Here is a 27126-nt window from a genome sequence, read left to right on the forward strand (position 1 = left end):
CTATCTGCTTTGTAAACTAGTTAGTTAGCTACTAAGGCTGATTCCTGTTCACTATATCTCACTTTACCCTTAGTGCAGCATGTTTCAAGGGATTTGTGTGACAGTTTTACTACTTTTGTCAAAGTGGCTCAGCTACATTTGTTGATTTTGCTGAGGCTTTTTTATAAATTTCAGGCGTGGGGAAAAAACATACAAACTAAAAAGGGAAAGTAAGCTCTACCAGAGAATGCTGCAATCAGATATGTGTTTAATCAGCCATGAAACGCTCTTTGCTTGGACCTTTGTGTCAACTCAACTGAGTTTGGAGTCAATGGTCCAATCACGAAGGTAAAAGACATTAGAGACCAGACGCTTGCTCGAAGACAAGATTTTAACATACTCAATGACCTTTTAACTTTGACAGTCAATACATAGTCAAACTGCATAATAAATTACTTATTTCTCTGTTAAGATAATGGGCTATGTTCTTGTGTCTGTGTAGGCTATACACTGGAATCAGGACAGAGGGGTTACACACAATCTATAATGTCATCTTTACCCTCTGACCTCTAGTGCATTAGTAGGTAGTAACAAACCACCCTTGTATGTTTTCTGCTGAAAATTCCCATTTTACTTCTTGTTCTAACTGCGCATGCACTGCAAGTAGAAGCCCTCAGATTCCTTAGAGAACTATTTTACACTACATCCTTCTTCCGCAGGCAGTGCAGACAGGAAAAGTGGCCAATTATCAAGCAAATATCACACAGGTAATTTGGTGTAACACTCTTTTTTTTTTCCTATCTCTTATCTGCCATGACAGCAATGCCTTGAGCAAAGGCACAGTTGAAAGTTATGTGTGTGATTGGGCGAGGAAGGGAAAAGCTACTCTTCATAATTCATTTAAAAGTCATGTTCCAGAGACTCCCTTTTTTTCCCCCACTTGCCTTTTCTCCCTTTTCAGTGTAATGATCACACTCAAAGGACTGCACATTTTGCCACTGTTTTGATTATACTAAATATATTAATTTAGGCGTCGACATATAGGCTTTTTTTTTGTCAGTGAGATTTGCATGATTAATTTTTGAGATTCAACTAAAGTAGTCATCTCCATCTTTCATTTCTTTTGCTATGGTTAAAATGTAATGCATTTAAAACGTGTGCAACAGTGTTGTGATAAATAAGAATTCTTCACAGATAGTTTGATTTGCTGTATAGTAAACAGTGTACTCAATAAGCCAAATACAAGTATACATCATCCACACCTTTGCTTGAGGCCTCTGTGACCTTGATGATTTTGCATTTAAAAATTCAGTATCCATTTTCATCAAAAGTCTGGAGCAGGCACCAGTTCTCTTTGAATGATCTTGATGCTCTTTTACGCCATAACAACTTCTTCTTATTTCCCAAAGAAATTTGTCATTTTTTTCAAAATCCACCCAGGATGCATAGGAGTAGCTGGTATTGACTTTAAGGTCCACATCTCTGACAGGCTATCTTTGAGCATGTCGAGATTAATCAAGTAACATCTAAATGGCTCGTTCACAACAACACAAACCATAGAACGTAAGGTTCCCTGTAAACCAGTTCTTTCTCATGACAGCAGACATGCTATATAAGAAAAAAAATGTGACATCTACTTCAGCCAAGAATTGCAAATCAAACTAAAAGGAAACAATGATTAATAAAGTGGACATGTCCGGCTGATGTATTATTTAGTTCAGAGCGATGCCTGCATCTATGTGCTTTTGGACATCATTCCTACAGGATGTCATTATTTTGCCCAGGGAATTTGAACATTTTGATTAAAGATGGATTTTTTTGTGTGATATTTTTCTTACTGAAATAAAATCCCATTTTGAACAAAGTATATTTTTATTTGTGAGGGAAGAGTTGTAATAACATTTGGGGAGAAAAAAAAATGAAAGGCACTGAAAAATACATGAAGAACAGGTTATGAATAAAGGATTGAGAAACTTGCGTGGTAAACTCATTAGATTCTGTGCTAGACCATTCCATGCATGACAGACCTCAGGCTTCTGAACTTGTCTCAACCTTTCAGGGAAAACTACTTGACTTGGAATTGACCTCTGTACAAATACGCACGACTGCAAGCAGTTTTCAGACACAGTACAGTTACATGTGCAACAGAATGTCTTAATCTTTGAGGTACAAAATTGGAAGCATTTCCTCTAAATGTCAACCTCCAACAATCTCTAGTCGTGAAGGCAGTGGCAGGTGGTGTCATCAATTTGTTGGCCAGTGGATTTATTTTTGTGTTACAGGAGGTTATACTCAATTAAAATCATTTCAGTAAGAAACTTGCTCTGAAAGCAATTTTTAATTAGCATAAATGTGTAAGCTTACATTTGGAATATATTCTTAATAAGAGCTTATATATATGCTTATACCTACAGTCATATGTAACGCTGCCATAGTAATACCTGAAGACACTTTGGCTGTGAGATTTGCCTATAATTTGTACATCATACCAGTGCACTAAAATGCCATACACAGACCAGTCACAATCTCTAAACAGAGTGAAACAGAATGTTTAGTGCACTGACATTATATGGTGATAACAAACCCACCTCGAGGCTGGGAAGCCCTTTTTTGTGTGTGTGTTCATTTGTGTGTGTGTGTGTGTGTGTGTGTGTGTGTGTAGGTTCCTCAGGGACAACAGATTCATGTCTGAGGCGGTGGTGTTGGGGGGCTGCCCTCGTAGTGAGGCGGGGAGAAAGAGAAGCAGACAGACCCTAGAGTGAAACGTTAATTAAAAAATCCAGTTGTGTGTGTCCTGCCTTTTACTCCTGAAGCATACCAATGTTGACCTAACTCATCTCACAGTAGCTCAGGTAGGTTGGCCATGCCAGGGTCTAATTAGGCAATCTCACTAGAAAGGGCATAAGATTACAGGACTGTCAAGACCAGACAGACTCGTGTTTGGCATAAACGGTGTATGAAAATGGTGTGTTGCAGACAAAGAGGTGAATATGTATGTTTGTTGTATTTTAATCATTGGACCTGTCTCAATATTATTCTGTGTACTTCTCTTTGTACCTTGCTCTCTTGGTGTGTGTTTAACTGTAGCTGGCTGCATGGATCAACCAGGTACAGCACATTAAAGAGAAGCAAAATAGGCCACACGGTGTAACCGTCTTCCATATGAAATTTTAAAAAAGGAGAAAAATATCACATATAGTCTGTAGACTTTTTTTGAGCAACTGCATATTTTGCTATGTTAAGTTAAATTTTCATTAAGTTCAGTAACAGCGCTTTGAACTTAAAAGTGATCAAGAAAACCCAGACAAAAGCCCTGTCTTCATCATGCTCACATGAAAAGGACAAATTTATTATGTATTCAAACTTTCCTTTAAAAAAAAAGTTGAACAGTCTTCTCCTTATTACCAGCAAGTGTAGCTAAGAGAATGGCTTACAGTCTTTTATCATTTCAGTTTTTATTTGTCTGAGGGAGCCTGATGCTTCACTCTGACAGGATATCATGACGTTTGCGTGTGCTAGGAATACAGGTTGCTCCCAGTTCTTCTATTACATTATAAGGTATGGAAATGCGAGATGTTTCATGACTGTCTGGATGAAATAAGGTCATAATCTGTCCAGATTTCGGTGACTCACTTTGAGCTGTCGGGCTGTATCGGAGCAGTAGGTGGTCAGTGCTGACAAGTCATCCTCCTGTTGACCTTCCCAACTCAAGGTCATAGCGCTGAGTTGCTCAGCGAAGCTGCAGTAATGGGATTAGCTATGCACCGCGAGGGCCGAACAGCAGGTAGCGTCTGGTTTGCTGCTGGTGGGCTGACAGACACTGGTGTCTCTGAGCATTTGAGGTAAAGGGAAGAAGAAATCCACAAAAAGAAGGTGGGAGCGGGCGATATAGCATGATACAAGTCTGTCAGTATGGATTGAGAAGTAATGTTTCTCACTGTGGCTGCTTTAGCACGCTGTGACAAGAGGGCTAGGGTTCATGGTGCCTTGCTGCTCCTCCTAACTTCATATTGTGTTCAAAATTTCACATGTATGGGAACCAAAATTGACTCTATGTTTTTAGATGGAGGAACAGCCTGCACTTCCTCTACAGGCTAAGCAGGAGGTGAAAAAAAGAGAAAAACATACAAGGTAGTTGTAAAGTGAAGTCTGGATGAACAAAATGGCTTGAAATAGGTTTCTTTTATTACAGTTAAGTGTTTTTATAATGCCACCACACTGCCTCATTTCCATTTGGGCAGACCCCTTACAGTATTCACAAATGTGGTTCACCATTCAGTGATAGAGATGACTTTGAATGACTTACAGTGTAATTGTTTTATTAAAGCTACATCATTTTTAGAAATACATTACTTTAGAAGTAACTCCTATAATTAAGATCTTTTTTGAAGTAGAATTAGTTAAGTTGTGTCTTTTGGTTTTAGACTTAACATTAAATTATTTAGTATAATCCTACAAGTAAACTTTTTTCTCCTTTACACAGAGTGCGAAGTTACAATATTTTTTTTTTTTATAAATAGAGACTTTTAGTGCTTTTATAATGGTAGATATGAGAACATCATCCCTTGACGTCAATGGACTAAAGAAGCTGAGGACTGCATGTGACACGTGACATGTGTCATGTGTCCAGGCAACTACTGAAGCTAATATGCACAATTCACCATTCGAATTCACTGAAACCCATGAGTTACATACTGTCTGACTACAAGATACACCTATATGTAAAATGTAAAGTACGCTTTTCAAATACTTTCAAAATTTAGCTCTTAACTCCTTTATATCTAATTATCAGCAAATTTAAGATTCACCTCGATGTTTTAGTCCTCAAGAAACATGAACATGGATTTGTGTGTAGCTATGGTTACATGTGGCAAGTAGCGAAGGCAATGCACTGATTCTAGCTCAGGTATTCGTTGGTGATGTCAATGCTATTGCATGTGTTTTTCTTCATCGTCAGTGTCTCTAGAGATTCTGCGTGCACCAAATGGGGAAAGAGACGGGACTTCCTGTCGGAGCGTCGCTGGCCTTTTTCTTCCTTCTCTCGCTCTTCTTCTTCATCCTCTGCACTGGACGTGTTACCATTCACCTCTGTATCCAGTTCATCTCCTCCCTGATCCTGGCAAGTGTAGGATGCGAACTCAATCTCCTCCACACATGGAGGCTCGTCATCCTCAAAGCAGCTGTGAAGAGAACAGAAATGGGTGAGTTGGTGGCACTGGCCTCAAGGGGACATAGTGTTGTGACCCTTATTTTGTCCTTTTCCCAGTCAGGTGTCAAGATTTTTATCAGAACCTGTGAAAGAAGTGGTATGTACCAGGTGTCACACAACACCACCATCTATAGTTGTGGTCTACAGAGAACGTAAGGTGCTATCCCAGAGTTGGTGTGACAATGGCAGGACTTTTGTGGCATGTGGTCAAGTGAGTTCCTTAGGCTGAATTCCCTTGCAGCCCCCTGGATTAAATTATGAGCTAGACCTGGCCCTATGCACTAGTATACAGGTATTTATACAGTTCTTTAAATACCATCAGTCACACGTGCTAGGTCTCATTTCTTACGGCATAGAAGTTGTCTATGTTGTATTATTTGCCTGAATAACACTCCCAGTCTAGACATTTGCAGCTTTGGACACTACAACACCCTGTTTAAAATGAATGTGTATCACTGTGTGCATGATACATACTGTATTTATCAGTTAAAAATGGTGCAATAGTGTAGCTTTACTGTTGCCTACTTTGAACAGATGTTTTATAATCAAGAGGTTGCAAGAGGTTCAGTCTGCATGTAAATATTAAAGGCTGGAAACTTAAAACATGGACTTTAATTCTGAGGTCACAGCAAAAGATTAGTATAGCGCTGCAGAAGCAGTTTACACTGGATAAACAGCTCTCTTCTGGTCTGGTTCACACTGTATGCAAATGACTGTGGAAGCACAAGCCCAGACACTCATCAGATACACTAATGATAGTGTGAGACAGTCACAGTCAATGCTCACATCCATACTCAGTTCTTGTGACCTGATCTAAGCCACCACGGACATGCTAAAGTAGTGGTATGAATGGAACGCCCTCAGTCTTCATACAAACAGGACAAAGTGGCCTATGGCAGGTTTTAAAGTGCAATAAAAGTCAGCATCCTTGTATAAAACACACAAAACACACATCTTAAAAACACACAAGACTGCTGAATGTGTTCAGCAGCACAAATATTGTGGTACAAGAAATGATGATAAACTGAACTTTGGATCAAACTGTGAATTTTCACTGTCAAAACATTAGCGTTTGTTTGTTGTCTATAAACTGAAAAAGTTTACATAACTTTCACAGGTGGTCCACTGGAACAGCTTTATCTTGTAACATAAGCAGCATACTTCACTGTCCTGAACAGTGCCAGCCAAAATTGCATGAAAAAGTTAATTCGATAGGAAGGAAACAATAGGTCAGAAAACTAAGTGTCATCGACATGGATAGGACAAGCAAGAAAGGAAAAGCCGTCATGTCTGAAAAATCCAACAGCCCATTATGAATTTCTGATTTCAAGACGGAGATTATGGTGTTCACTTGTTAAAATGATCTGTCCAGTTTGAAACCATCATTAAATGCACTCTTAAATGAGGCAGTGTAATGACTTGTGTTTGTGTTTGTGTGTGTGTGTGTGTGTGTGTGTGTATGTGTGTGTGTCTGTGTGAGTGATTGAGAGATACCTGTTTGCCATTAAGTGTTTTTAATTTCTATGGTCATAAGTTACAAATTATGACCAAGTGCCCAATTCTGAAAGTTGATACTGAATATTAAATGCTTAAAAAAAGACAAATTTCATTCTTCCATGTACCATACCCATTAAATAGATGAATGGAGCTGTAAATATTTTAAATATTGATCCACATATCTCATTAAAGATTTTATTAGAACAAGTTTTGAAAAAGAATTACAGGAAGTAAATTTAAAAACTGCAATCATGGAATTAAAAAAGTCCTGATGAATTCACCAGTAAACACAATTTACATACATATTTATTTCATTATCCTTGCCAACAGTGTAATTGAAAGAAAATCTTTAAATTTGCATGGAATGATAAGTGAGACAAAATGAAACGGGCATATTTATATAATCACTGTGAGGATGGAGGGCTGACATTATTATATCTAATGGCGTTAAATTACACATTAAAGGAAACCTTTGTGGCCCGTCTTAAAGTAGCACAGGTTTTGAACGTGATTACTTCTTTATGCTCTGTGCTTAAAAAAAGATGAAAAAAAAAAAGACTTTCCCTCTGTTAACGGACCACTCCAGCTCATAACATGTTATTAAAGCCTTTCTCAAAATGTCATCTCTAGGTGTCTCTACGTCCAGTTACACCAAGTGTGAGGACTGGAGGTAAAATGGTAATAAGTATTATGACTGTACTTGACAAGCTTAACTAAATGGACATCCTTTTAGAATGACCTCACTTCTGAAACAGGTAACATTATGACCTCTGAATCCCTACAGAAGCTACTTGACAGCATATGCTCCATACAAAAATATGACTGATTCATGACATTGATACCAACTGTCTGGAATATGAAAATATGCGGAAAATAATGGTTTGTTGTTTCCACACAGAACATTAATTTTGAATTTAGAGAAGGAAAATATCTGTCGAAATAAACAACTTTTTCCTCTTCTCCTCTCTTCTCTTCTCTTCTCTTCTCTTCTCTTCTCTTCTCTTCTCTTCTCTTCTCTTCTCTTCTCTTCTCTTCTCTTTTCTTCTCTTCTCTTCTCTTCTAATTAATCCATGTTACAACCAAGATTATCAAGAAAGCAATCAACTGTATATTTTAACTTAAATGTAATTTACAAGATCAAATGAAAAGATAGCAGTAAATGATATTACTATGATAGTCTCAGTCCTCTATGTTTGAGGGTCTGTTGTGCTAGCCATTGAAGGAGACACTAATCTTAACAGAAGTTCATACTTTGATTGACAGTAAACATAAAGCCCAGTCACACTGATCAGATTAAAACCTCAGAGATCCATTGTGAATGGAGATGTGACTCGCAGACTTGTTTGCCCCTCCCCTGTCCCTGTACACACAAGCAAGTGTTTGTTCTTTCCTCCACTCAGGATGGAAATTAAACAGAAAAATAACAGCTGGTGAAGCACAGTGTGAAAAGCAACATTGTACTTTCCCCTCCTCTTCATTACCAGAAAAATGATGGGATGATTCTGTCAGAGTGAGACTTAGCTGCTTTCAGGAGAGGTCTCGTGAGAGCCTGGTGTCTCATCCATTTCTCAAACCTATCACGTCCTCTCGACTCAGGAAAATGAAGCAATTTATTGTGCAATTGTCTGCACAGCAACAGGTACAAGTAATCCCCTCATATATCGCTCCTTCGGGCCATTCAAAGCAAGTTTCGAAGACAAAATGCCAAAAAGGTTCTGGCTTTTTTAGTTAAATAAATTTACTTAATAAACCCCACACTGTGTTGAACATACAAAAAAGACAGTTCTGCTCCTAAGTCTTGTTAAATTTTTTATCATGTTACAATTTTGTGCAATATTTCAAGATTCTAAGAAAGGAGGTATTTCAAATTCAGGAGACATCAGAAGTGATTAAAAGCTCATTAAGCAATCAGTGATTCAAGCAGGCACACATACAATAATGTAAGATGAGCTACCAGCAAATTACACCCAAAAGAATCGATCATTTCTCAGCTGTGAAACAAATGCATGTTAATAATTTAGGTGATTTTGTGAGGTTTGAATCAAGAAACAGGAATATATGACTGACAGTTTATTAGGGGATTTTTGTACCAATTCATTTGTTACTTTGAAGGTATTTTTCTACAGTATATTAGTATTGCATGAGTTATAATGGCTTTTTAATACATGGTATCAGCATTACTTTTAATTAAATCTTTTGTTGTACTCTAGTCATACACTGTTCCACACTGCAGAAGCAGAAGTACATCTTGTATCTTTGACTCCTGACGTGAGATGCTTTTTAAGGTCCGTGCCTTTGAATTCCAAAAAGTACAACTGGCCAATGGTTGGACCACATGGCAAACAATACCTCTCCTTTTCAATGCAATGCAGTTGTCTGTCACTATAGCAAATAGACCTGTGGGACTAATTAATGCAAGAATCAATCATAGAATCAAATGTCACATCTTCTTACATTACTATGTAGTTCACAGTGTAAAAAGGTTGGCTTCAAAACGTTATACATCATCCAGACAGCTCCTAGGTTATCAAAAGAGGAAGGTCTGCAAACTGCAGTAACAGTCCAACTTGGGAGCCAAAAGAAAAAAAATCAACTATGTCAAATTTATACAGCGATGCATTGATTCAAATAAGTCAGATACATACCAAAACCTCAAAATAAATATTCCACATGTAACTTATATTCTTTGTGTGTGTGTGTGTGTGTGTGTGTGTGTGTGTGTGTGTGTGTGTGTGTATTTTCAGATATATTCAGAAATTCTGTGAGGACTATCTTTCTAGGTCTCTCTCCAGTAAAAACGTGATGAACTCAGGATCAATAGTATTCCACAGATTGAGTTCAATACACACTATTTTGTTAGGTTACTTAACCCACAGAGGTAAAGCTAAATGTCATCAGTTCCTAAATCATTACATTATGTAGCTATATTCTAAGTTCGAGACCGCAAAACATCTCAAACAATGTCCAGGTCATATTCTTTCATTTGATGCCAATTACAACAAACAAAATCAAATCCTGACAATAATATGTTTTAATATCTGTATTGACATGTAGTTTAAAATAAACTGATACTAGCTTGATATTCATACACTTTCAATGTACAGACCACTTGTGTTTCATGTATCCATACTAAGCTACATTTGCTCTTAAAACCAAGCCTAACAAAAGGTAAACAGACAATAAAATAATTTAAAAAAAAAACCAAATCAAATCATTAAACAGTAGCTCTTCTCAAATTTCTGAGGATGAAAACTATGGCATCTGACCTTAAGCATAGCCATGAAAAAAAATCCTCTTGAGAAACTTAAACTCTAAATGTGGAAATGAGGCCATATCCTAAGGCTGTGAAAAAAAAAAACCTCATTTAACTCTGGTAGGTTTCCTTGCACTTTTAGTGTTTTCATTGTTTTGCGAATGAGAGACATATCTGAAGTAGAACTAAGAAAAATTCCACTTCATCACCTACTAAATTACACCAAGCACACCAAATACTGTCTGTTTTAATTATTCGTAAAGTGTTCAGTTAGTGGACTGGGCTTTAACCAGAGGAGACAAATGAGAGATCTCTTTGGCAGAGTGATTAGAACACCAAGCTAAAGACTATAACCACTAGGCCGATTAGCAGAAATTTCACCCAAAAATGAAACGCAAAACTTATACATGGAACCTCTTACAAAAAAGTCCACTTCAGCAACTTTTCATGGTAATGTTTTATAGCTTCATGGGTCAACATCATGCAAAGCCACTGTGCAAACTGGGAAAATGAGTGCTGAGAAAAGTCCATTCACATGGGTTGGACAATGAATGACAGGAGAAGAAAGGGTAGGACTGCAGACCAGAATAGGCCAAATATATACTATAATGGACTACATAAATATCGGTCACAGTCGGATTACTTTGGAAACGCTTGTGTAAAAGCATACAGCCCATTGTCGTTAAATGACCAGTTTAAAGAGACTGAAAGCCCTTAATTGCCGTAGGAGAGTGATGGACTTCGCCAGCACTGCACCGGTAAAAAATGACATAGCTCACGTTTTTGGTTTTTTGGGGGGTTTTTTGTCATGATATTGTAGCCTTTACACTTGCTGTAGCATTGCATGTTACATGAGCTTCATTGTCAACCAAGAAACACTACAAAGATGCACCACCGCAGCCAATTTGCCGCACTGGCATTCATTAATCACATTACATCAAATACACTCTATTTTTAGGAACCAAATCAGCCAAATTGTTATTACCTTAAGTGGTCACTAAAAGGAGAAAAAAAAGCAAAAATAAATCAAAACGTGGTGCCAAACTACTGTGTATTCATCATTTCTCAGATAGAGATCATGCATCTTCCTGACAATGACAATGAACCATTCAGCTTTTAAGCTTTGAGCTCAAAAAAAAAAAAAAAAAGCTGGACTTCAGTCAAAAGGATCTAATTATACGTTAAATAGATAGCAGATTAATAGGTCACTGGAGATTCATTGTTTGCATCAAGGGGAGATCAATAATTGCAAGTAGGATTATAGGTGGAGCACATGAGAGTAGATACAAAGAAATTAAGGAGGGACCAGGCATGATTAGAGATACAGGATGCAGATGAAGGAAAGACAAAACATTCTGGAAGGAACACTCATAAGGATGTATGCTAAAAATTCACAGTACTTTCCACATATCTTCACAGGATACTTTGTCTCTGATGAGAAACATGGGAATTCTGTCTATGGTAAGCATCTGTCAAGAGATGTTTGCATTGGTCTGATCCCACACGAGAGAGAGAGAGAGAGAAGGAGAGAGAGAGAAAAAATGCTAGAAATATTCACATACCGTCTTTTATAATACAAAATACCATTTCAGTATTTTGTTTATTCGCTCTGTGTAACACTATTCATCGAGCATCCCATCATTCCTGCCACCACAGTGGAGACTGTTTTATTATTGTAATATCTGGAAGCATTTATTAGGTAGGAATGTAAGCTTGGTGAGATTGGAAGTTGTATAAATGTCTCTGTGGTCCTGCTTGAACTCAGTGCTGACATTCAGTGAATCCATGGATTGCTTGAAATCTGTATTGAGAATGTGAGAAGCAGCTCTGCAAATCTGTTATTTTCATTTAATGATACATTGAAGTCTCCAATGGTATTGTTAAATTGATGTGAATGCCAATAAAACTCCAGTGGAAGCTTTGTTTGTTGTCTTACTGGCATATCACTAGAGAGTGATTTGAATTTCCTCAGACAGCTGCTTGCTAAGTAAATATATAAATAAAACATCATTCATTCATGCACAGATTTCAATTTTACAGAGGGTTAACCATTGAGTGTTGAATGTTAGGGCTGGAGACATACAGTGGTGTGGAATGAAATCCACCAATCACAGAAGGTTTAAGAGTGTTTGTCTCAGAACATGTCAAAACAGCGGAGCTTGAGGCTTAGTTGTCGGTTCCTTTATAAGAAACTTGAAGAGAGGAGTTTCGTCATTCTATGTAACAGGCCCAACCAAATATACACAACTCGAGTGAAGAGTGTGCAGTAGGAGGGTATGGGGAAAGAGATGAGGTCATTGTTAAATGAGACCATGTATTCCTATACGCATTAGTAGACTAAATGCAAAACCTCTTTCACATTTGAGCGATTCTTTCAATGAGGTTTTGCATTTAAAGAACAAATAAAGGGAAATAAATGGCTTTTTCTGAACTTGATGGTCCTTTATTTTCATTTATAATAGGTATTAAACAGTACCATGCAACTATGTAGCATTATAACGTTTGATCATCTTCAGTGAGGTTCTTAGGCAGAGTTTCATGTAGTTCATGTTTGTCTATTTATGTTTTGGTAGAAAAAAAATCACACAAACAATGAACTAGTAGAAGACTTGCCCTGACTAGCTTTAGTATCACAGTGTTTTGATCTAAGGGTTTATTTTGTTGTACAAAGAGTACCCACACTTTTATTGACTTATGGCTTGGATTTCAAACACATCATCACTTCAATACAGCACTGTACATCCACAGAACGTCACCAAGCAGCACATCTCAGTGGTAAAAACACCATGTAACGTTTCTGATTTGGAATGGCTATGCTACTTGAACATGAATGGTTCATGAAAAAGAAACCTTAACAGAAAAGCTGCTGGTCTCTGTATAAAAGCTAAAACTGGAATAAGACCTCTTCTCTCAGCATATTGATGAGCAACAGTACATGGCCAAAAGTCAAATTAAGTGGCAAAAGTAGGTTACAAACAAGAAGAAAATTACCATAATAGACCCTTTTAGAGTCCAGATCAAAACCCTGTGGAAGATGATGGTTGTTGTTTATGAATGTTCTCCATAAAAGGGAAAGTATTTGGTATTTTTAGCAGCCTTGTAAAGGAGACTGGGAAAATTGAGAAAAAAAAGGCTTCTAAAGTTTGCAGAGATAAATCTTATCCAATCCATTAAACATATTGCACTCCTATTAAGTGCTGCCAATGCTCCCTCCATAAGGCATTAACATAGGTAGGGCTGGAAACAGATCTGAGAAGTATATTAAGAAAATCTATTTCAAATCATATTCTTCTCTCACAAAATAAATAGTTTTTCTGTCTCAGTATATTAAGTATGATTTGAAGAGCAACGGGTAAAAAAAAAAAGATCTCATCATTTCATTCAGATGCGTTGAAATCTTATGCATTTCCTTAAGATGATGTTATTTTTTGAATGATTTTGTAATGTAGGACTTCAGTCTGTGATTTTGACTGCTAAGGTTTTGTCTCTACAGTAATTAGTGATTTAGAGTATGCTCTTAAACACTGATGTTTAAAATATATTTGTTTTGTTTTGTCCTTAGCAAAACCATCTCAGGTCAGTTTGGCTGAGACTTGTAGTGATACCAACTTGAATTAAACTGTCAGTAATTTAGGATTTTCACGTTTGTCACACTTACGCCGTGGTATACTGCTAAAGCTTCACAAGTTGTGAACAAATTCTAGCGAGAATACATTTTTGAGAACTTTGAAAGTCACCCTTCACTAAGTTACGTCAGAAAAAGATAGCCACCAGGTTCAAACTTCATATCTTACACTTTATGTGTAGGCTGGTGTGGTGGGAAGCAGGACTTCAAACCAGATTTTTTTTTTTCAGCCAGTTCGTTCCGAGCAGAATTGGTATTTTAACGTTTTTTTCAAATAAATGTTTCTGTTCCAGAACATTAAACAAATATAAAGTTTCTGGTTTTGTTTTTGATCCTAGCGAAACATCGATTGTTTCTGTTTTTCGTTTTCGTTCCTTGAACCGGTTCAAAGCTTTGGTTGGAAGTGTTTATTATTGTCCCATCTTGATGGTTGAAGAAACCCAGGAAAGACCAGACAACAACATCAGTGGCGTAAATCCTTTCATCATTTTTTTTTTCACAATTAGAAGTAAATGCAATCTTAATCGGATTATTCGCATCAGCCATTCAACAAACGCCACCGCAATCAGACACAGCGATCTGCAGAGATAGCACAACATCCATTACTGTACACACAATGGGCTGACGAGGAGGGACATCGCTCCCATATCAGTTCCTGACCTCCACAATACCAAATCCTAGATTGCGATAATTTTCTCTCTGCCCCTACCATAATGGATGTCAGCAGCCTGAATTTTAACAACCTCATTTCTCTATTAGGAACAAAAAAAAAGAGAGAAAGGATTTAAACTTTGGGTAGTTTGGTTGAGAAAATACTTGTTTCTTTCTCCCATTTTAATCAAAAGCCTGCAGGTCACAGAGGAAGTCAAACAAGTCGCCCAATTCATTTTCTGATAACTGTTCTTCATAGAAACAGGGGACAGGGAGCATTCTAAATACTACACACCATTCCTGAGAGCACAAGAAAAGAACCGCCAAGCAGTCAGGCACATATAGAAGATGAACATAGAGATATCATAATAAGCATCATGCATATTAAAGTTTGTATTAAATCAGTCTTTCTCATCACATTTTTATATCAGATGGCACAAATATTAATCTGTTTTTGTATTGACTAACAAGACATCTTGCATCAGAAATGTGTGCTTCCTTTGTTCATCACTAAAACCTCTCATATTGTTAAGTGGGGAATAATTATCCTTGAGTCTAAAATTAAATTTTGCTCTTGCTCATATAATTAATAATTAGGAGGGGGATATTGATTTTTTTTTTTTTTTTGTAGACTGACCAGCCCATCAATATAATACAATCTTAATGAGTCATTATCTGTCTATCTATTTAAAAAATGCATCAGAGGAGCCAAAAACAAATAAACAACTGGGCATTTGAGGAATTGTTTCCTCATTTCAACCCAAAACTAATAAGTAAGAGCTGCTACCCAGCAATGCTTCACATCAATTTGACATTTAGGATACAATCACAAAATGCTCATGACTTTGGTTTATATAACTTGTACCAACATCTCAATATAACCATTATTAATATAGAACTGATGAATCTCATCTCCCTGATTGATTTAATGGACAGGTCACCCATGGCATTATAAGGCTGCTTTGTTGGTGGGTGGAGTAAATGCCCTGTATGTAATGTAGCGGGGTGAACAGGAATGGAAAAGTCAGCCATATGTACCCACTGAACTGATTTCCCAGAAGGCATTATTAACATCATTAACACTATTACTACTCAAAATGCATTAGCATAATTATATCATCCTGGATATTCCGAAAAAAAAGTAAAAGAAATTATATCAAAGGGAAGGCTAATACAATCCAGCCACAAACTTCTACCTTATAACTATTATAACACACATAACTGTTTCTGAAAGTCCTAAATACAGGCCTGTGCAAAAGACCGTACCGAAAATACGGATTATGGCTGACGGGGATTTTTCAGAAAAAAATTTGAAAACTTTTACCGTTTTTTAAGACAGTACTGTTTGTCATTCGTTAAATTTCATGACTAACTGTTCTGAGCATGCATGGGCTTTTAGTTTGTCAGTCTGTCATCGCTGAGGGGTGACTGTGGGAATGGGAGAAGGGGGCCAACACTTTTGTAGTTCCTCTTCGTCCCTGTGGAGGGCGACTCTTATTTGTGCCACTGTTCCATGTACACATCCATAATGCACATCCCAGGTTAATTGAATTAAGAAGCCCCAGTGCCCATGTTTACAACCTCTCATTCAGCTTTAAGTCATTAGACATGCAGTGTGTGTGTGTGGTACATTAATTGGGCCTTTGTGAATATATAGAAGATCAGCATGAGTAAAGCGCAATGAATATTACAACAGATTCTCACTTAAGCCTCTGACACATTCAAAAACGAAATACATTTGGTCTTACACGTGTCAAGTTATTGTATTTGTGCTAGTGGTTCAACATTAACACTAGAACAATGAAAAAAAAAACTGTCAATGACCCAGAGTCACCATTCAGATGGCTTTCAAAGTTTTTGAAAACGCTTTTCAATGTCTTCCCCTCGAATATAAAACATTTGTGTTTTATATTCAATCACATGTGTGAAAATCTCTGAGAAGAAAGGTTTGACTCTGAAGAAGGCAATGGAACAAGACTTTGCAGCGTGACGTCTTAAATGTTCTCCAGACCAGAATGCTCTAGATCCCCCATTTTTGAGTAAGTCCTTAGTGAAACATTCTGGGCTTGGAGCAATTTTATGTAAAAAATCTCCCTCTCTCTCTCTTTCTCTCTCTCTCTCCCCGCCCAGTGTGTGTGTGTGTGTGTGTGTGTATGTGTGTGTGTTTGTATTTGTATATACGTATGTTGGTTACGGTCTGATGAATTTACTTCCACTCCAAAGCCATTTGTAGATTTAAAGGGGCAAGTGTGATGCTGGGTGGAGCAATGATTCAATCACTTCCTCCCCTATGAGAGAAAGTCTAGTGTCACACAGAGACCTACCACAAACGTAATGGTTGCTGATGTGCTCTAAAAACCATTACAGACACTTCATAAAAGCAACTGCTACTAAATTTCCACAAGGATGCATTAAATCAACACCACCAAACCCATTTTGTGCTGTTCTTTTCTCTTCTTTTCCTTTTCATTGTCCAGACAGGCCCTGTCCAGTAAAAAGAGCCAGAAAGTGTAAAATGAGTCAGTTTCATTTTACGAGTGGCATCTCTACGTTCCCTAACAGTCTTGTAAAGAAGCACTAAGATAACAATAACTTTCAATTTAGAGATGGCCCTTCCCAGATATTCTTAAAGTCGGACAACTATTTATAAATATTTAAACACAGAACTGAATAATGTAATACAAAAGTTTGGGCAAAAGTCTGAGATGCACAAAAATCACTGCTATGCTCTCTCATCGACCAAAAAGCCAACCAACTGATTTATGGGGAAAGAATAGGAAATGAGTGATAAGTACTCATTAAACAGCATTAATGAGCATTTTCCTGTAGTTTTGAAACAAACTCCATACTACAGAATAATTTAACAGTATGTACAGGACCGTTTTTTTTTTTTTGTTTTGTTTTGTTATTACTGACCTATGAGAAGTGCTGGAGAAATATTACATCTGTAGTAACAAAGAATAATGTTTAACAATAAAGACCCACAGATTGTCTTCAAAATGTACATACACAAGCATGGACCCAAAAAATATGACAGATATGAATAAAAAACAACAATAAAGTTTGGAGTCACTAGAGACGGCGCCAGAATAAATCTAATAGGGGGGCATTAGGGTAACCGTGTGGGAGTGGGGGGGCACAAATTGCCGTTCGAGAACTCCATCTATGACTCCATCACTTTTACTAAAATAGCTGTACACTGGTAAATGCAAAAGTAGGCTACTTAATTTCAAGGCGTAGTTAAGTTAAAGTAGCTACTAAGTGTGACTGTTACCCATTGTATTTGATATGGCTATGATTTTATATTTTTAGGAGGCAATCAATGCGCAAACATTGGAACTGTGAATATTAGTGGTCAGGTGCTTAAATGCAGACTTTAAAGGTGCATTCCGCGATTTTTATTCAGTACACTTTCTGTCAGTTTCAGTGAATTGCTCCCCATGGACACTATGCTACTTTAAACATGTAATGTTGCTTGAAATAAATAGGTTTCATCCACTGAAAATACACACCCAGTCCTTTGGAATGGCCTCAGTTGTGTGTGAATGCATGTATAGTATGTGTTGGTGATTATGGTGGTGGTTATGGGATTGTTGGGTGTTGTGCTGGGGTGTGTGTGTGTGTGTGTGTGTGTGTGTGTGTGTGTGTGTGTGTGTGTGTGGAGGGAGGAGGTGGGGGGGAATCATCACAGTATACCCACTACTGTAAACTAGACTACGCCACTGCTCTCTCTTTCACACACACACTGCATTGTGCGTGTCATTAGAACATCGTGTGAAATAGACTATGTACTCCAATCTTATCGAACAAATGCAGACAGACCCAAAAATCATTCAGCATTTTGCCTAATAATCATGAAAGCCAAGGCTGGCATCATACGGTGAATTAAACGCATGGCTTACCTTTAGAGGAGCTGCAGGTAGCAAGTGCTGCTAACTGTACGTTATACACTTGACGTAATAACAACAAATCAACAAATCAAACAAATCAAACCAGTGGCACCAAAGCACCAGACCACTGAGCATACTACTGTCCCAAATGTGACCTTTTGCAAATATGACCAACAGGGTGTGTTTTTTTCTTTTCTTATTTTTGTTTTTATTCCATTTCATTTAGCGAAATGTTTTCACTTTTAATATGATAAATATAAATGAATTAATGAAATGCAAAGTTTGGCATCAAAGGCCTGGCCTGCGGAGGGAGGTGCAGTAACTCATTTGGGGGGAATGGCCTACGCTTATTACCCCCCCGCCGACGCTGACCCTAGTAGTCACCGAAAAGCCACTTCTTGAATCTTATAAATTCCTCCATGTTGTACTACCGCGCTTCAATTTTACACTGTACGACACATCACTCCATTAGAGGGAGTAATCCCTTTGTAAAAAAAATATTAACGCTATATAGGCCGTGGGGAGGATGTGGTTGTCACAGTTCACAGGGCAATGAAGGCAAAGAAGGGGGGAGATGTCTCTCGTTTTGCTCTTCAACTCTCCTGTTCACCAGTCCCTGAATGCCTTCACCTGGCTAGCTCCATCTGTTTAAGATGCATTGCCAACCTTGAAAATCTCCTGGGTTTGTGTCTCCGTACGTCCTCGAGTGAGAGCAGAGGCTATGACTCACAGACAAGTGTTGCTAATGAACCTCAGTTCAAAACAAGCAGTTTGTAAAGCACATCTCATGAGTTCCCAGAATGTTTTGTCAACAAAATTAGCATTCCCCCACATCAGTGCCACACAACTCGTGATTTTTTAATTCTAATTCAAGGAGGCAGGTTATTTACGAGAAGAATAAAGGACAGTTGAGAGATCCGAACGTGTCATTGATTTAGTATATAATCTCAATACAATTACAAAGTTGGTATGGGAATTCCAGAATAAAATGAATGTCGCGAATTCCCTTTGTGAAGCCCCAACTGTTGAAAGAAAGCGAACAACCAACTGTTTTGTCTCTAGGGCTGAATGTGTTTTAGAGGGAGAAGAAGAGGAAGACAAAGTGAGTGAGTGAGACAGAGAAGAAACTATTAAAATACTAACTGTGGTATGGCAGTATTCTATATAGGAAAAGTGTCTTAATCAATGTGTAATAACCATATTACTGAAAGAAATTGAACTAACCTTATTTCATCATATTAATATAGGAATCCAATCAGCCTGTGAGAGGAACAATGAGAAACAGACTCTCACACAGGATTCCTTAAGCAGTGGACAATAAATTGAAATGAAGCAGTTAACTGCAGGTTTTCACCTTACAGCAACTCCTCAAGGACAAAGCTCAATTCTGAACTGGATTAACAACCTGGTGTAGTTTTTGTGACAACTTCTGATGGAAGAACTTTCGTGAGAACAAACTTAATTCTCTGTATTTGATCAGCTGAAGGTGCGGCAGTCAATCCAGGCCATGTGAATCTAAAAGACATTTGTCCTTGTCTGTAATGGAAGACTGTGAGGCAATATCAAACTGCAAATTGTGCTTAATTTTTTACCTGTCCTCGGCCTCTGACTGGGTTCTGTTCCGATGACTCAGTCGTGAGCCGATTTGTCGTAAATTGGAAATTATTATATGAATCATGTACGACACCAAACATCCACACACACTCATACAAAAACAATAGCAAATATGGCAGCGTGACCGGGCAATACCTCAGATGGACCAAACCTCACTACTCAAAAGTAATGTCAAAAGGTTAACGGGACGGCCATCTTAAGTCTGAGTGGTGGTGAGTTACATACGCTGTACGTCAGGAACAGGCTGTATCTAACTTTTGTCTGTGACACAAAAAAGTGAAACATACATTTGAGACGGCTTAAAATGAACACAGGACCAACAGAGATATCTGTGTTAGGGTAAGAAGGGATTCACAGTCTGAGAGATTTCATCCAGTCATTTTTCCCTTACAATGCAAATTTGAGGGGACAATGAGAAATCCTGTCTAACATCAGCGGCAGCTTTGGTTACAGAGTTACATGGTGATCTGACATTATTCAGTATGAAATTGTCAGGTGACATTCTATTTAAACTTTTGAAAGTATTGGCAGAAATATGTTACCTGAGGCACAACCAAACAAAAGATTCTTGCCTTTGTCCTAATACGGCGTTTTTGTTACCTGATTTTTAGTTGGCAACCCAATTTAGCTGAACCGTCATCTTTTACTCTTTTACCATAACTCGCAAACTAGTTAATAAGATAATTGTGTTATTAATATTCATCCACCTCAATCTACATCTGATTATTTTTATTTGATGTTTGCAGTACATATGATATCTCCTCAGTCACCTCTCTGGTGCTAACCCAAGATAACACTGTCATGTCCATCCACCTCTTTTTTTATTCTTCTATTTTCTGTGTGTGATGAATGTAGACTGCAGTCATAAATAGAGATATTACAAATCCATAATTGAATAACTGTTATTTCCAGAGCAGCATTATTTCCGCTGGAAAATGATGATATTTTACTGCATTTTAATGGTAATTTATGGTAATGCATGGCTGTGGTTAAAGTAAAATAAAATAAAATCAAATCAAATCAAAAAGCAAAGGAGGTGATTAGAGTGGACCTGTGCCGTTGGGGTTACATCTCCCTCACGTTAAACAGACGCTGACTGTGAGCATGAGTTTTTATAACCACTCAGTGTGATCTACATCACACAATCTCTCTCTTCTCCGTTTAGTTGAGCTCTTCAGACATGATCTCAGCCTCGGTATAACTCCACGCATCCTATGCCAACTCTATTCTTAACCTTCATTCTGTGCTGAAGACGCTCGCAGAAAGCCAAAGAATTCGTCTGGTCTAAACAGGCTGTCTTTCTTTTGTGTGCTGGCCTGCAAGGTTCTTCCCAGGGAAAGCACCTCGATGACTTTTTGCTAAGCATACCATTTAAATTCAAAGCATTGCTCTATGCCTGGGTGTCCTGAGGTGACCTGAAGAGGTGCAGAATACGCTGTTTGAGTTGGAGGGATGTGGAAGAGGTGGTGTGGTTTTGCATGCCTTTCAGTGCAAGGTGATACCCATCTGTTGACAGCAGCTGTGTTGGCTGTCAAAGGAAACAGATCAAATCTCTACAACAATAGCAACGAAAAGCATCCACACTGAGACAGGCCAGCTCTTTCTTTCTTTTCTTTTTGCCTCTCTTTATTTCTCTCAGTCACTCATTCTCTCTCTCTCTCTCACTCTCTATCTCTCTCTCGTCCCTCTCTGTCCTTCTCTCCTGCCTACTTCCATCTCTCCCACAAATACACCCACTCATATGCACACACACACACACATACACATACACGCGCATGCACACACACACACACGCACACATATACATACATATACATTTACACGGTCACACATACATATGTAGGAACAAGTGGGCCTTTCAGAAACACTGGATGTTTTTGGCAGTATGTGGTGCATGGAAACATGGAATGTCAAGTGTGAAAGTCAAAGTGTAAACTTTCATCCATGTTGTAACATCAAAACAAATGGAGAATGCCTATCTCTTAAATTCTGCTTCAGAGACAAAGACATGTATGAAATGAAGAACATCAGTTCCCCTGAACATTTTAGGATGTGTAGATTGGTGACATACCTTGCTGAACAAAAATCTGACACAACTGAGAGATATTTTAACTGAATAGTCAGGTGAAAATGTGGTTATTGTTTTACGAATCTTATTTGTATCATCATACATATATCATCCCTAAATCTTATCATTGTATATTATCACAAAAGTTTCATTTTTCCTTTCATTTTCCTCTGTGGAGTACTTCAGTCTGAGAAAACCAGTTTGGTAACACTTTATTTTAGGCTTTTTGGACACTTAATCTTTTTTCAAACATTGTCTCCAAGTGGGACTCCATAAAGTCATGCCCAAATACTCCAAAAGTTTTCTTTTAGCTTTTAGTTTTTTAGTATTCCTTTTTATTTTTTTTTTGTTTGTTTGTTTTTGTCTTTGTAACGTCAATGCGGACTAACACGCTAAGCATTAAATAACACTTTTGTCTGGCGTTTCTCTATGTTCATTCCTGTTTGTGGTTTGAAGAGACAGCATACATAAAGTCCATGCTCATGAATTGATTTTTGACTCAGTATTTTCACATGCGCATTAAGATCTGTGCATACTTCTTACAAGTTAATATGTAAATGAGTATCATTAAAAGACGTTGTTAACGAGCAACTAATGTGTAAGACAGTCCAATTCTGCAGCCATGCATTTGGTCATGTAGATCCGATACATGTAGAATAAATAGCTTAATAATACACTAAGTGTCATAAGTGTGTTGCCAATTCTTTGCCTTATTAACTTTTAATGGTTTCATTATGCATTATTAATGATTTGCAAATAACTGATACATAATGAAACACATAAGTCCAGGATATGAAAACGCCTCAAAATTCCTTAATTAGGCTGTGTACGGCTCTTATGACTGTCAAACTGACAATTAGTTCATGACTCATCAACCCCTGCGTTAATGTCCTTACTATGAACCCGTAAAATAAAAGTGTAACCACAGTTTCTTTTATTAGCTTTGTCCAACGAAAAATCCTGCTGTAGTCCTATCACTGTTACAGCTAAACTCCTACACTACTGCTGTTCTGATTCACATCTACAAATTTATCTGCAGTAAATTTGTAGATGTAAATATCATATGAGCTAGATATGTGAGGTGACGGGGTGACACAGAACAAGAGATAAGCAGCTCTCACAGAGACCTGTTCTGTCTCACTACAGTTACATAATCCACACAGGAACTATCATCTTAGAAACCTGTCTCCTTATTCATGAGCATACAGTAAAAGAAACAAGAAATCCTGGAGAGAAGAGAGAGAGAGAGAGAGAGAGAGAGAGAGAGTGAGAGAGAGAGTGAGAGAGAGAGAGAGAGAAATCGAGAACACTCGAATAATCTCAGCATAACATCAAGGGGTCTGTGAGGATAAGATGTAACAATTAAGGGGAAAAAAAAAAGTTTACAAGGAACTTATTTGAAGTTCTTATAAATGAAGAGCTTTCTATGCCCATTCTGCAGTATGAAATAGTCTACATGCTGACAACTGGTGAATTTTAAGTAGAGGAGCTCAAGAAGAAAGAGAAACAAAAAAAAATTGTTTAAAATAAAACTAAAATAAAAAGAGTGGAGTAACTATGCTGCTGAGAAACTTGTCAGGCAGAATGAAAACTTGTCAGGCAGAATGAAAACTTGAAAAATTGGCAAATGTATGTCGTTTGTTTGTCAGTCCAAGTCTTATTGACTTAGATTAGGTTTAAGAGGCAAAGCAGGATGAGACTAAATACATTCCTGGAAACTGACTCACGCTTTTATCCACAGCAGGCGCAGAGAATATTTTAAAAAATGAAATATTTCTTGGTGATACAGCATGTTTCAAACCGAATCTTCTGTCTTAATTTACGACAATGCCTAGGCAAATTTACAGATTTACCACATAAAGGCAGGGAAATATGAACTCCTGAATACGGCACAGAGTTTGAAAATGAGTATCAAAGCAGGGATTTCAAATAAGATGAATACTAAAACTGAAGTGGTGTGAGATGTATTAAATTAGTGACATACAATGTACTTTTGAAAGGTACCTTATTGCACTGGATTGTGTAAAATGCCAGTGGTGAAAGCATGAGGGATTGACTGGAGGAGAGGAAGAGGAGAAGAGGAAGAGTGGTGCTGACACTTACTTTTGGGACTTGTGGTCCAGGAGGCTGTCGTCCAGGTCGAGCAGGTTGGAGGCGTGGCTTATGAGACGACTGCTGTAGAGCATGGTGCTCCTTCTGAGCGTCAGCAGACTCTGACAAAACTTCATCCCCATCTCCTCCAGCTCTCGTGTTCCCATCTGCAAGCCCTGCTCCACCACGACACACACACACGCGCGCGCACACACACACACACACACACACACACACACATACACACACACACACACACACACACACACACACACACCACACACACAGGAAACAAGAGAAAAGTGCTTCTGAAACAATGCAATACTTAGTAAGCAGGGCCTGAGTCTGATTTATACTTTATAAGGCCATACGTGTTTACATGCTGAGTGAGATTTGTGCATTAATCTGTAGTGTCACACCAAGATGTGGCACTTCCTGCCCTGAATCAGGCCTCTCTAGAGAACGAAGTGATCCAGAAACAAGAGATTAGAGGAAATCTATAACCTTAAGCAATCCTATAGCTACTCTTGTGATTCACATTACACCGAACCCCTTCCAGCAACCTTCAAAGACAGCGCAATGGAAAAGCAAGCCCAGTCTGTATCCAAGAGCTCAACCTTGTCTCTGTGGGCAGCTGTACTTTCAGTCATGTGTAGCAGCCTTAAAGAGGCTGAATCACCTTAATATACATTCTCATCTTCATTCTATGGTTCCTCTGTTTATTCACCAGCTCCCCTAATCCACCAGAGTTCTACAGTAACAATGGAAATAAAAATGATAACTGCGATGACCTTAACTGGAAAAGGTGACTTTGAATTGCACACGTCACACCATATGTCGTGTATAAATACTGAATGAATAAAAGTTTCAGAACTCATGTTGCCTAGAGAAAAAAAACATATATTTTGTGTTATCAGTTCATACGTTTCCTGTGGGTACAGGGTGAACCTCAGCAGAGCAGACATAATGATACATTCTCTCAGAGAAAACAGTGCAGTACAGCTGAAAACACATACTCCAAAATGTTACATGAGTTTCAGGGAGTTTTGTGTGTTGGTAAATCAGACAATTATGTGCGTGCGTGCGTGCGTGTGTGTGTGTGTGTGTGTGAATATGTCTACTCAAACTACAAAATTGAAAATCATCATCCTATGAAAGAAAAAGAAAAAAGACAATGTGTGTTAGCAGTTATGACGGTGAGTCTGCTACATATCTTTGGACAAATACTTTAATGGATGTAAATGGCAGTCTACAATATAACGGAAACCAAAAAAGTGATGATTGGTGGATGGTACATAAATCCTTGACTCTACATCAAACATGAACACTCCTACACCGACACCTCACGGCCGTCATATGTCCACAAATGTTCCTGACTGTTAATTTGACCTCGACCTGCTCTGTAAAAGCAACCTCCCTCCCCCTACTCCCTCCATCCTCCCCCTCCCCTTAAAAAAGGGTAAAGCACCATGGAAACATGCCGAGAGTTTCCACCCCTCTTCAACCTGCTCATTATACCTTTAGGGTAAGAGAATACAGTAAAACCAAAGCCTTTGGAGTAGCAGCCTCTGCATGTTAGCCTGGGAGTCTCATCATGTCATAATGATTGCAGATAATTACAACTCTGGCTGCCGCACCTGCGTGCTCATGCATGTAATTAACGTATGCACTTCTCTTCGCCTCTCCTTAAGAAGACCACCGGCGACTCCCATGAGGGCTGTAATTCATTGGATTATTTTGAATATTTCTGTCATTGGAAGAGTGAGCCGAGGAGAACGAGACCGCCTGTCCTCAACAAGGATCTTGTTGGCTGCTTTGGGCTTTCTTTTTTCACCCGTTACTGCTGTAGTGTGTACCCTGTAGAACTGTGACACACTGTACATGCTTGTAACTTGTCAGCACCACCTTTGAGTAAGATCCAATGCTTTCCACCAACCAATCGCTTTTAAACTGCAGAATAAACAGTTGTTATTCTCTCATGGGGAAGTTGGAATGAGATGTATGCCATCAGTCTTGGTCTCAATATCCACCCAAGACACATACTCTCTCACAACTTCTCAGGAGATATCCATTTGAGCATGATGTACATATCATACGAAGCAATTCCCCAATCTCTCTCACCTTCTCTCTTAAGCTGACCAGTAAGTCACAGAGGGCTGAAGCAGAGAGAGAGAGAGTGTGGGGAGCTGCTCAGTATGAGATGTACATCGTGTTCGAGGGACGGCTCTTCAATAATTTAGAAGCGAGGGAGAGGTTTACATGTGCAGAATGCATAGAGCCACGGCTGTTTGCTCTAAGAGAAAATCGATTCTCTCCATGTTTGCATTGTGGAGGCAACGCTGGTCATTCCAATGGGCCAGTCAGCCCTCAGCTTAGCTCCCAGGCAGTCTGAAGTGTCAAATCATTTGGCAGCAGGATATTACGGAAAAAACGGAAAACGAGGCTTTCCTGTTCTGCTCGGTTCTTAACTGTATGATGCGAATATTTAATGTGGATTAGAGAAGCTATAATTGGATCAAATGCTGAAAACTGTCTTTAATTGTGCAAGTTGAATCAAAATGATTGGCATCAAGGAATAAAGGAGCAAATACGAAGTACAGTATACCCACTCAGAGCTTTTAAACACATTTAAACTTTTAAACCGTGAAACACTTTCATTTTATGCTTCTTAAAGTAAGTTTCTGACTATCTGTTTAAAATTGTTCTAGAAACAGTTCTTGAGAGGTAGAGATTCTGGAGATGATAGACAATAACAATGAATAAATCTAAAAAAAAAGGCCTCAGTTAATACGTGTAAGACGTAAACATGAACCCAACAATAAACATTTCCGTCTGGGAAATTAGGAGATTTCCATAGTCATAAACAGAGCTGGAAATACTTATTATTTAATTGCATCAATGTTGTCATTAATTTGTCGGTTGTTAACAAGCACAATTAACCAGTTCTATTGCATATCACTGGAGCAACGTTGTAATAGGTTGAAAAATCATGGCACAGAGAGAAATTAAACATTCCCCCACATTTCCGCAACATGCATATGCACACACACACACACACACACACACACACACAAACAATGGCCAATACACACACACACACACACACACACAAGAGCACGGTTCACGCTTGCTTGTTGTCAAATTAGCTTCTTTAATTCACTTTGATGCTTAGTTCCACAGCAATGACGCTTCTATTTGTGTCTAGAAATAGGGTGAAAAAAACAAACAAACAAAAAAAACAACCCTACT

The 27126-nt window shown here is 38.2% G+C and overlaps 1 protein-coding gene across 1 annotated transcript in view; it reads right to left on the reverse strand.

Annotated features, from left to right (window-relative positions):
* Positions 1–4876: 4876 nt before the first annotated feature.
* agbl1 (AGBL carboxypeptidase 1) overlaps positions 4877–27126 on the reverse strand; it is a 101907-nt gene continuing 79657 nt past the window's right edge. Inside the window, exons 22-23 of the mRNA XM_030787767.1 lie at positions 23890–24053; positions 4877–5159 (exon numbers count right to left, since the gene is read on the reverse strand). Of these exons, the coding sequence (XP_030643627.1) occupies positions 4877–5159; positions 23890–24053 (447 nt within the window). The remainder of the gene's footprint in view (positions 5160–23889; positions 24054–27126) is intronic.

Source organism: Chanos chanos, chromosome 1 (genome assembly GCF_902362185.1).
Source record: "Chanos chanos chromosome 1, fChaCha1.1, whole genome shotgun sequence".
Lineage (NCBI taxonomy): Eukaryota > Metazoa > Chordata > Actinopteri > Gonorynchiformes > Chanidae > Chanos > Chanos chanos.